We start from the raw sequence: 13,116 nt of genomic DNA, 5'->3' as shown, positions 1-13,116 counted from the left end.
AGTGCCAAAAACACAATAGCAGCTAAGGCAGGAGGTGTTGAGCCAGCATCATGGAGTAGCTCTGGAAGGCCTTTAAGGCTCCCTTTTCTGGGAGAAGGTAGACTGCTTTTAAAGCCAGAGTATCAGGAACTGTTTGTGGCTTGCATTGCTGAAACAGCCCCCAGCTCTATCGCCTCCTATTCTGAAGTTGTAAAAAATGCAAGCACTGAGTCGTAACTGCAGGCTTCTGGTCAGGAGCAACCCCTTTCCTTGTGTCCTTCACCCACACCAAAAGTGAAGGATGTGGAAGCACACACCTCAGATTACTCCATGGAGCTCTTTTCACATACCATGCCTGGGTTAATTAAAAATAGGGCCCATCATGTACTGGAGCAATGTAAATGGGGCAGATCAGACACTGGAGCAGCATCTAAGGGGCACAATATACACTGGAGCATTACAAATGGGGCCCTTTATATATGGAGCATTATTAGAGCCCATCATACACTGGAGCATCATCCATGAGGCCCATCATGTACTGGAGCAATGTAAATGGGGCAGATCAAACACTGGAGCAGCATCTAAGGGGCACATTATACACTGGAGCATTACAAATGGGGCCCATTATATATGGAGCATTATGTGGAGCTCATCAGATACTGTATGGAACATTATATGTGACTAATTATTTGTTATGGAGAAATATATGGGGCTCATTATTCTGTATGGTGCACAATGTGGTGGCCATAACACTGCATGGAGTAATATAATGTCCTGTTTTTGAGCTATTGTACAATTTAAAATAGATCAGTCATGTCATGTAAGCAGTTAAGTATGTGTCATTGTACTATACCTATAATTCTGTGGCGTATCGGAGTATCATAAGTTGTGGTATGTGTTAAAGGGGCGCACTGACACTCTTTGGCCCAGGGCACACGAAAACCTGGAGCCAGCCCAACCCCTCCACAACTTTAGCCAAATAACCCCCAGTTTTCAATGCGTAACTATTATTAGGAAGTAAATTAAGGTTGACAAGCTTCAGTTATAAGAATTGATGTTTCTGGCATTGAAATGGGCACTGTAGGTGTGTTTTCTGTCTTCCACTCCCTGCCGACTTTGCTTCCCCAATGACTTGCATTGGGTTTCGTGTTTCAGTCGGCCTCCGACTTTTCCCTATAGTCGGCCGATTTCGTTCGACCCGACTTTTGCGAAAGCCAGGTTTCATGAAACCAGACTCGACCTGAAAAAAGGCAAAGTCGCTCATCTCTAGTGGTGATGCCATCATGTACTGCATGTGATGTGCAGTGAAGCCTGTGATCGGCCTTAGCGCTCAAGGGAATGATGTAGGGCATGTGATCGCTGCAATAAGTAAACAGAAAGCCGCAAAAGAATATTAGAAAGGTGTAAAGAGGCAAGGATGGATTTTTTTTCTATTCAACCTATTCCCTGCTCTTAACTATTGTTTTTTTTTAACTCTTAAAGGGGTTGTCCAATCAGAAAATACAGATGACCTATCCTAAGGATAGATCATCAATAATCAGATTTGTGGGGGTCCATCACTCGGTATTCTCACTCGTCAGCTTTTGGAAGCTCCAAAAGCTGTTGGCTATGAATACATTGATCTGAGCTGCAATGTGTAGCTCCACTCAGTGTGTAGTGGTCACTTCCAGATACAGATTTGCAGAACAGCTCCTATTCAAGCAGGGGCTACTACACACTGAACAGGGCTGTGCTTTGCAGTTCTGTTCAGTGGGTACAGCTTGCTTATAACACCTGATCGGTGAGGATCCGGGGTGTCAGACCACTACCGAGATGATGCTCATCTTTCCTAAGGTTAGTTCATCAATATTTTCTGACTGGAAAACTGCTGTTTTAAACAACTGAAATATGCCTCTAACAGCTGCGGGTGGAATTGCGATCCACCCGCGGCTATTAACCCATTAAATGCCGCTGTCAAACTCTCCGTTATGTGATCATGGGCCATCGTTGGGTTGGCATGACAACCAGAGGTCTCCAGCAGAACTCTATGGTTGTCACTGCCGGATTGCTATGAGGGCCGCCCGGTGGTCGCCGCTCATAGCAAGTCAGCAATTCTACTACATACAGGTGATCTGATCACCGCCTGTATGTAGCAGTGACAATCAGGTTATGGCAGCTTCTAGTCTCCCATGGAGACTATTGAAGCATGCCAAAAGTAAAAAAATAAAAAGTTTTTAAAAATATTAAAAAAATAAAAAATCTATAAAAGATCAACTCACCCCCCTTCGCCACTATTCAAAATAAAACAATTAAAAAAAATCAAATATACACATATTTGGTATCGTCGCATTCAGAATCGCCCGATCTATCAATATAAAAAAATAATTAACCCGATCGCTAAACGGTGTAACGATAGAAAAAGTCATAACACCAGAATTACTTTTTTTGGCCACCGTAACATTGCATTAAAATGCAGTAACGAGCGATCAAAAGATCATATCTGCACCAAAATGGTATCATTAAAACCGTCAGCTCAGCATGCAAAAAATAAGCCCTCACCCAACCCGAGATCATGAAAAATGGAGACGCTACGAGTATCAGAAAATGGCGCAATTTTTTTAACAAAGTTTGGAATTTTTTTTCACCATGTAGATAAAAAAGAACCTACACATGTTTGGTGTCTATGTACTCATAATGACCTGAAGAATCATAATGGCAGGTCAGGTTTTGCATTTAGTGAACATAGTAAAAAAGCAATACAAAAAAACTATTGTGGAATTGCACTTTTTTTGCAATTTCATCGCACTTAGAATTTATTTTCCAGTATACAATATAAAAACCAATGGTGTTGCTCAAAAGTGCAACTCGGCCCACAAAAAACAAGCCCTCACATGGCCATATTGACGGAAAAATTAAAAAAATATGGCTCTTGGAAGGAGGGGAGCGAAAAATGAAAGCGGAAAAACAAAAATACCCCCGGTCATGAAGGGGTTAAACTATTTTCCTTTCTTCATGAAATCATTGACGAACAAAAACCACACATTTTACCAATGTGGTCTTCTTACATGTACTGTGGAAAAAGTTCTGAGATTAATATTCTTGGTAGGGTTTTTTACATGAGAAAATCCTAAAAACCTGGTATTTTACCAAGGATGTGTAGACTTTTTATATCCACTGTACCTATGACATTTCATATGATTATTTTTTTCAGTCATTCCCCTTTAAAGAGGACTGTATATCTTGAAGAGTTAGCGCGAGATAGAGGTTTGCACAAAATTTCCAGTAATTTAGTCATGCAAATTATATTTATCTTTCAACTTTATGCAGAATTATTATTTTTGGAAAAAGTCAACTAAAAGGCTATAAATAAATCAGGCAAACAATGGCTTCAGGAAATACAGAGAGAAATGCCAGGATAATCAGATATAATGAATGGGTGGGTCGGGTCCAAATAATTATGAAGATAAAAGAGTAATAATCCAGTTGCTCCTTTACCCTGTAGACATAAAGGGAGTCTTCTCTAAGAAAACAATAGTAAAGGCTTTGATGAGGTGTGAACGGGTGGGTGGCTCAGTCAAGTAACTAGCTAATCCAGTTAAATGATAAAGCATTGGTGTGCCAGTAACTCTCTGAATACATGATGCGTTAACACTTTGCTTTCTTGGTACAGTGGAAAATGCAACAGAAAAACAAATAATATGGAAAGTGATATAATATGATACTTTACTAAGACCCATACTGTTCTTGAAGGGGTGGTCCGAAACTAAATTTTATTTTCATCCAAAACTCTATCTAATGTGATAATATAATCTTTTTTCTAATATATTTTAATTACATTTTTCCTATCCTTCCATAACCACATTATCTTACTGATTTATTTCTTTTCACTACTACTTCCTTTTTGAAGAAGCTTCATTTGAGAAACCCACTGCATGCTGGGATACTCAAACGAAATATGATCAGTGGTCACGCAGCCTCTGCCCCCTCCCTGAAACAAACCATCTTCAATGGCCTCTGTTTCAGGGGTGGGCTAGTCCCTGCTCTATTGGGCATGCATCGGTTTTCAATTTTGACGGATGCTCAATAGTTTCCTGTCACTGTCCCCTGTTCTACTCAGTACACAGTGACATTGCGCTCTCTTGCTGGCTCTAATCAGAAGTAATCAGTTGGCAACAGAGTGCACTGTCATTGCACTGTGTAAGTAAAGAACAAGCGAGCAAAGACCAGCGCTGCCCCAACAAGTAATGTCACATTATACTAAAATTGTCCAAGCCCTCCAACACTGACAAGATCGGCTAACAGTTTAATATATGTGGGTGCATCTCATCTCTTCCATAGACATCAACTGAAGGTTCGGGGCCGGCTGAATTGTTATGGCTGATTCTGTTGTTTTGGAGGTAAGCTGCTGCCAGAATTGTCTGGCACTAGCTATCTCATTGCAAACATAGGATCGCTCAGTTGAGCCGAGTGCTCATGAATATGTTTGTGTCAGGAGAAACAGCTGTTGGTTGTACAGGTGTTCTGCTGACAGCCATTAGTGATGAGCGAGTACACTTGTTGCTCGGGTTTCCCCGAGCATGCTCAGGTGATCTCCGAGTATTTTGGCGTGCTCGGAGATTTAGTTTCTGTTGCCTCAGCTGCATGATTTATGGCTGCTAGACAGCCTGAATACATGTGGGCATTCCCTAACAAACAGGCATTCCTCACATGTATTCAGGCTGGCCAGCAGCTGTAAATCATGTAGCTACATCGACAGAAACTAAATCTCCGAGCACGCCAAAATACTCAGAGGCCACTCGAGCATGCTCGGGGAAACTCGAGCAACGAGTATACTCACTCATCACTAACAGCCATCTAATGTGTATGAAGACCTTAAGTCACATTGCATGTACTGTGGTAAATAGTAAAATATAAAGGAAACTCAGATTAATGCTAAAATCATAATGTCAAATACTAATGACTTTACTGGGTGGGTACCTAGATAATGATCTAAAAGTTGTCCAATATTTCAGTAAAGAATCTAAGCAAGAGTACAATGTCTATTCATTGGGAATGTGTGTATACATATATACAGACTAAATTCTAGGGCATCTACTAACAGATTAACATTGATGATAATGGTTGAGGACATCCTATGTGGCAGTACTTACCAGAGGTTGAGGCATTTGAAACGTGGAAGTGCTGATGACGCTGGAACACAATGGCACCTAATGTTGCTAAAAAGAGAAAATTCCATATTGGAAAGCCAATTATTCATTGCAGTCATTGGCACTAAGATACCAAAACAAGCGCAACCCAAACAGGTCATTGTATTAATCTCCATTTGAACATGCATAGGTTTGAGGTTTCTCACAAATCAATAAACCTCCCAAACGCTTGTCACAGTATAAAAATCCATTAAGCATTATCTAAGCACTTTTTATTCTGTTTCACAAAATCCTGACCCAATATTGCCCTTTACTGATGAAAGTGGCTTTGGTTACACCTTTACCCATGAGGTATCAGCTTTGTATGGCAGGAGTGTAGGGGGCACTTCTCTGATCGCTTTTCATGTCTACTGTATAAGATGCACAAATACAAAACATACAGTGGGTGCGGAAAGTATTCAGACCCCTTTAAATTTTTCACTCTTTGTTTCATTGCAACCATTTGGTAAATTCAAAAAAGTTCATTTTTTTCTCATTAATGTACACTCTGCACCCCATCTTGACTGAAAAAACTGAAATGTAGACATTTTTGCAAATTTATTAAAAAAGAAAAACTGAAATATCACATGGTCATAAGTATTCAGACTCTTTGCTTAGACACTCATATTTAAGTCACATACTGTCCATTTCTTTGTGATCCTCCTTGAGATGGTTCTACTCCTTCATTGGAGTCCAGCTGTGTTGAATTAAACTGATAGGACTTGATTTGTAAAGGCACACACCTGTCTATATAAGACCTCACAGCTCACAGTGCATGTCAGACCAAATGAGAATAATGAGGTCAAAGGAACTGACCAAGGAGCTCAGAGACAGAATTGTGGCAAGGCACAGATCTGGCCAAGGTTACAAAAGAAATTCTGCAGTACTCAAGGTTCCTAAGAGCAAAGTGGCCTCCATAATCCTTAAATGGAAGAAGTTTGGGACCACCAGAAGTCTTCCTAGACATAGCCGCCCAGCCAAACTGAGCAATCGTGGGAGAAGAGGCTTGGTGAGAGAGGTAAAGAAGAACCCCAAGATCACTGTGACTGAGCTCCACAGATGCAGTAGGGAGATGGGAGAAAGTTCCACAAAGTCAACTATCACTGCAGCCCTCCACCAGTTGGGTCTTTATGGCAGAGTGGCCTGACGGAAGCCTCTCCTCAGTGCCAGACATAGGAAAGCCCGCATAGAGTTTGCTAAAAAACACATGAAGGACTCCCAGACTATGAGAAATAAGATTCTCTGGTCTCATGAGAAGAAGATAGAACTTTTTGGTGATAATTCTAAGCGGTATGTGTGGAGAAAACCAGGCACTGGTCATCACCTGCTCAATACAATCCCAACAGTGAAACATGGTAGTGGCAGCATCATGCTATGAGGGTATTTTTCAGCTGCAGGGACAGGACGACTGGTTGCAATTGAAGGAAACATGAATGTGGCCAAGTATAGAGATATCCTGGATGAAAACATCTTCCAAAGTGCTCTGAACCCCAGACTTGGTCGAAGGTTCACCTTCCAACAAGCCAATGACCCTAAGCACACAGCTAAAATAACAAATGAGTGGCTTCAGAACAACTCTGCGAAAATTCTTGATTGGCCCAGCAAGAGCCCTGACCTAAACCCAACTGAGCATCTCTGGAGAGACCTGAAAATGGCTGTCCACCAACGTTCACCATCCAACCTGATGGAACTGGAGCGGTCTCAATGGAAGAAAGGCAGAGGATCCCCAAATCCAGGTGTGAAAAACTTGTTGCATCATTCCCAAGAAGACTCATGGCTGTACTAGCTCAAAAGCATGCTTCTACTCAACACTGAGCAAAGGGTCTGAACACTTATGACCATGTGATATTTGAGTTTTTCTTTTTAAAAATTCTACATTTCTGTTTTTTTTCAGTCAAGATGGGGTGCAGAGAGCATATTAATGAGGACAAAAATGAACTTTTTTGAATTTACCAAATGGCTGCAATGAAACAAAAAGTGAGAAATATAAAGGGGTCTGAATACTTTCCGGATCCACTGAATATGTAAAAAATAAGACTGCACATCTAAGGGAATGTTCCAATCTTATGAGTTTGCCATAGAATTTTCTTCCCAGCAGATTATCACATTTTATGAAGAGTATTACAGGAGTAGCATTATGAATGGAATTTCAGAAATCTCATTCACACACTGCAGAGAAAATCTGTAGCATGTACACTGACCAGCGCTGGTGTACTGTCATGCACAAAATGTCAATTTATCTTACACACTATGCATATTGCATCTTTTTCCATGCAGAGAAATGTGAAGTAAATCCACAACTTTTCAGCAACAAAATTAGTGGAAAATCTTCAACAAATACAGCACATGGTAACATATCTACAAGGTATTAAATTACATGGGTACTTTATTAGCTGCAGAGCTCTAGCATGATTGAATTTACCAACATCATAACTAGTCCGTGTGGCTTTATACACAGCATAGACGTCATCAAGGTGAGGACTGGGGCTCCACAAGGTAGCACACAATATTACATTATGAACCTGTGAGGATATGGCGGCTTACTAAAGACTATAGGACAAATGGACATAGAGCAGAGTCCACAGCTCTAAGAGATAGAGACTTTTTCCAGCACAGAGCACCGCTTATATCAATATTATTGTAATTTAATAGTTAATTTGCTTCATGTGTTTTATTATTGATTTGCTTGGTCATCAGTTCATCCTCAGGAATCAATGTCTACATTCAGTGACAGTAAGGCTAGTTTCACACTAGCGTATAGAGGAGCTGCGGAGGGATGCGAACTTCCTCCATGAAGCTCCACCCACTGCCTTGCCTCCTCTGTGAAGCTCTATCTTTAGCATTGGGTATGCAGGCCATGCCGACATACGCGGATGCATGCGTCGTTTTGACGGTGTGGCGACCACAAAAAAATCCAACACGTTGCGTTTGGTGCAGGTTGCCACACCGTCAAAACGACGCATGCGGAGGCATTCACATACATCGGCATGGCCTGCATACCCAATGCTAAAGATAGGGTATGCAGGCTGCTTGCTGACGTAGGCGGAGCTGAACGGAGGAGGTGCGGCAGTGGGCAGAGCTTCACGGAGGAAGTCGGCATCCTCCGCAGCTCCTCCATGTGCTAGTGTGAAACTAGCATAAGCAGAGGAAGACGAGCAGGTTAGATCTTATGCATACATAAGGCCAGACAGGAGATTGCTAAAGGTAAATGCAGAGCAGTCATCCTATCAATCCATTGTACTATCAGCCTAGGCACATTGTGTGGATGGGGATAGTAGACATAGGGGGCTGCCCCCATGGGGAGTCTCACATACAGCTCCACGTGATGGAATATGCTTCATTCTGTGAGCTAAAGGAGAATGTTTAAGGGGGAGGGACAAAAAGACTCATGGGTAGTGTTGAGCACTCCGATACCGCAAGTATCGGGTATCGGCCGATACTTGCTGTATCGGAATTCCGATACCGACTTCCGATATTTTTTCAATATCGGAAGTCGGCATCGGAATCGGAAGTTCAAAGTTGATTGACAGCCTGACGTCATCATGATGCGCGGTGTGTGCGCATCATGATGCGCCGTCATTTCGGGCCTTCCGGGGGTCTCTGCCGGCCTGCCGGGGGGCTGTGTGGACTGCCCGGGGGGCTGTGTGGACTGCCCGGGGTCTGTACCGGCCTGCCGGGGGGCTGTGCCGGCCTGCCGGTGGTCTGTGCACCCTGTGGGGGTCTGTACCGGCCTGCCGGGGGGCTGTGCCGGCCTGCCGGTGGTCTGTGCACCCTGTGGGGGTCTGTGCCGGCCTGCCGGGGGGCTGTGCCGGCCTGCCGGGGGGCTGTGCTGATGTCCGGGGGTCTGTGCAAGCATCGTCCGATGGGACTACAAGTCCCATCTGGCGATGCCTGCTACCATGACAGTGATTGACACATTAGCCAATGATGGGACAGTAGTAGTCCCATCATCCGGCTAATGTGTTAAATGTTAAAAAAAAAAAATACTACACACATACTACATACATACTACATGCATGCTACATACATACTACATGCTACATACATACTACATACATACTACATACATACCACATACATACCACATATATACCACATATATACCACATACATACTACATACATACTACATGCATGCTACATACATACTACATGCTACATACATACTACATACATACTACATACATACCACATACATACCACATATATACCACATACATACCACATACATACTACATACATACTACATACATAACACATATATACTACATACATACTACATGCTACATACATACTACATACATACTACATACATACTACATGCTACATACATACTACATATATACTACATGCATGCTACATACATACCACATACATACTACATACATACTACATACATACTACATGCATGCTACATACATAACACATATATACTACATGCATGCTACATACATACTACATGCTACATACATACCAAATACATACTACATACATACTACATACATACTACATGCATGCTACATACATACTACATGCTACATACATACTACATATATACTACATGCATGCTACATACATACTACATACAGTACATACTACATACATACTACATGCTACATACATACTACATATATACTACATGCATGCTACATACATACTGCATGCTACATGCATGCTACATACATACTACATACATACTACATGCTACATACATACCACATATACACTCACTGGCCACTTTATTAGGTACACCTGTCCAACTGTGTGTTAAGACTTAATTTCTAATCAGCCAATCACATGGCGGCAACTCAGTGCATTTAGGCATGTAGACATGGTCAAGACAATCTCCTGCAGTTCAAACCGAGCATCAGTATGGGGAAGAAAGGTGATTTGAGTGCCTTTGAATGTGGCATGATTGTTGGTGCCAGAAGGGCTGGTCTGAGTATTTCAGAAACTGCTGATCTACTGGGATTTTCACGCACAACCATCTCTAGGGTTTACAGAGAATGGTCCGAAAAAGAAAAAAAATCCAGTGAGCGGCAGTTATGTGGCCGGAAATGCCTTGTTGATGCCAGAGGTCAGAGGAGAATGGGCATACTGGTTCGAGCTGATAGAAAGGCAACAGTGACTCAAATTGCCACCCGTTACAACCAAGGTAGGCAGAAGAGCATCTCTGAACGCACAGTGCGTCGAACTTTGAGGCAGATGGGCTACAGCAGCAGAAGACCACACTGGGTACCACTCCTCTCAGCTAAGAACAGGAAACTGAGGCTACAATTTGCACAAGCTCATCGAAATTGGACAGTAGAAGATTGGAAAAACGTTGCCTGGTCTGATGAGTCTGGATTTCTGCTGCGACATTCGGATGGTAGGGTCAGAATTTGGCGTAAACAACATGAAAGCATGGATCCATCCAGCCTTGTATCAACGGTTCAGGCTGGTGGTGGTGGTGTCATGGTGTGGGGAATTTTTTCTTGGCACTCTTTGGGCCCCTTGGTACCAATTGAGCATCGTTGCAACGCCACAGCCTACCTGAGTATTGTTGCTGACCATGTCCATCCCTTTATGACCACAATGTACCCAACATCTGATGGCTACTTTCAGCAGGATAATGCGCCATGTCATAAAGCTCGAATCATCTCAGATTGGTTTCTTGAACATGACAATGAGTTCACTGTACTCAAATGGCCTCCTCAGTCACCAGATCTCAATCCAATAGAGCATCTTTGGGATGTGGTGGAACGGGAGATTCGCATCAGGGATGTGCAGCCGACAAATCTGCGCCAACTGTGTGATGCCATCATGTCAATATGGTCCAAAATCTCTGAGGAATGCTTCCAGCACCTTGTTGAATCTCTGCCACGAAGAATTGAGGCAGTTCTGAAGGCAAAAGGGGGTCCAACCCGTTACTAGCATGGTGTACCTAATAAAGTGGCCAGTGAGTGTATACTACATACATACTACATACAATACATTCATACAATACATACATAGACATACAGTACATATAACATAGAGTAACATACTTACCAATACTTGTCACATTGTTCCCCGAAGCCATTGTCTTTTACGGAATAAATATTAACATAACAAACCACAAAAATACTCACCCACGATCCGAAGCAGTCCACGAGTGTGTCCCACGACGATCTTGGGTAGAGAACTGCAGCATCAGCTGTTGCTGCCGTTCTCTACGGGCTGCAGGAATCCAATGACGGAAGGTAGGTATCCTTCCGCACTGTATTCCTCCGCCACTTAAAAAAAAAAAAGTCCCTAGTCTCACTTTATGCCATTGCTGTGTGGGAATTTCCCACGCAGCAATGGCATAAAGTGAGACTAGGGACTTTTTTTTTTTTAAGTGGCGGAGGAATACAGTGCGGAAGGATACCTACCTTCCGTCATTGGATTCCTGCAGCCCGTAGAGAACGGCAGCAACAGCTGATGCTGCAGTTCTCTACCCAAGATCGTCGTGGGACACACTCGTGGACTGCTTCGGATCGTGGGTGAGTATTTTTGTGGTTTGTTATGTTAATATTTATTCCGTAAAAGACAATGGCTTCGGGGAACAATGTGACAAGTATTGGTAAGTATGTTACTCTATGTTATATGTACTGTATGTCTATGTATGTATTGTATGAATGTATTGTATGTAGTATGTATGTAGTATATATGTGGTATGTATGTAGCATGTAGTATGTATGTAGTATGTATGTAGCATGCATGTAGCATGCAGTATGTATGTAGCATGCATGTAGTATATATGTAGTATGTATGTAGTATGTATGTGGTATGTATGTAGCATGCATGTAGTATGTATGTAGTATATATGTGGTATGTATGTAGCATGTAGTATGTATGTAGCATGCAGTATGTATGTTGCATGTAGTATATATGTAGTATGTATGTAGCATATATGTAGTATGTATGTAGTATGTATGTAGCATGCAGTATGTATGTAGCATGCATGTAGTATATATGTAGTATGTATGTAGCATATATGTAGTATGTATGTAGCATATAGTATATATGTAGTATGCATGTTGCATGCATGTAGTATATATGTAGTATGTATGTTGCATGTAGTATATATGTAGTATGTATGTTGCATGTAGTATATATGTAGTATGAATGTAGCATGTAGTATGAATGTAGCATGTATGTAGTATGCATGTTGTATGTATGTAGCATGTAATTTTTTTTTTTTTTTTTTTACATTCAACACATTAGCCGGATGATGGGACTACTACTGTCCCATCATTGGCTAATGTGTCAATCACTGTCATGGTAGCAGGCATCGCCCGATGGGACTTGTAGTCCCATCGGACGATGCCTGCACAGACCCCCGAAGCCTGCACAACCCCCCGGCAGGCCGGCACAGCCCCCCGGCAGGCCGGCACAGCCCACCGGAGCCTGCACAGCCCCCCGGCAGGCCGGCACAGACCACCGGAGCCTGCACAGCCCCCCGGCAGGCCGGCACAGCCCCCCGGCAGGCCGGCACAGCCCACCGGAGCCTGCACAGACCCCCTGGCAGGCCGGCACAGCCCCCCGAAAGGCCCGTACAGACCCCAGAGAGGCTGTACAAGGGAAAAACAGGATTTTTCTTATTCCGATACCGGAAGTCCCATAGACTTGAATGGGACTTCCGGTATCAGAATCGGCGATACCGATACTTTTTTTTAAGATCGGCCGATCCATTCCGATCCGATACTTTGAAGTATCGGACGGTATCGCTCAACTCTACTCATGGGATGAGTCAGGCAGTTGTTAGAGGGACTTCGAAGTGAGAGGATCCAAGCTGGGATGGATGAATGATTTATGGAGTTTTGGAGATCGGTTGCCAGCTGGAAAGGTATCCATGAGCTACGATCGTGATATAAATAATCTAGAGGAACATAGGCTGTGACTGCACACTATACCAGCTGGAGATACCAAAAGCTGTGGGCCAACCAAAAGTTGGGAGATAGTGGGTATCG

General features: G+C 42.7%; 1 protein-coding gene across 3 annotated transcripts in view; it reads right to left on the bottom strand.

Annotated features, from left to right (window-relative positions):
- The window catches only part of SFMBT2 (Scm like with four mbt domains 2), a 371,940-nt gene that overhangs the window by 173,920 nt on the left and 184,904 nt on the right, over nt 1-13,116 (bottom strand). For 2 of the 3 annotated variants that reach the window (XM_073589037.1, XM_073589039.1), the window contains exon 5: nt 5,109-5,174. The exons of the other annotated variant lie outside the window; for it this stretch is intronic. In XM_073589037.1, coding sequence (XP_073445138.1) covers nt 5,109-5,174 — 66 coding nt within the window. The remainder of the gene's footprint in view (nt 1-5,108; nt 5,175-13,116) is intronic. 3 annotated transcript variants of the gene reach the window in all.

The sequence above is a fragment of the Dendrobates tinctorius genome, unplaced genomic scaffold (assembly GCF_039654945.1).
Source record: "Dendrobates tinctorius isolate UK_male_01 unplaced genomic scaffold, ASM3965494v1 ptg000105l, whole genome shotgun sequence".
NCBI lineage: Eukaryota > Metazoa > Chordata > Amphibia > Anura > Dendrobatidae > Dendrobates > Dendrobates tinctorius.
The sequence above is the reverse complement of the archived record's forward strand: the minus strand, read 5'-3'. Positions and strand labels throughout refer to the sequence as shown.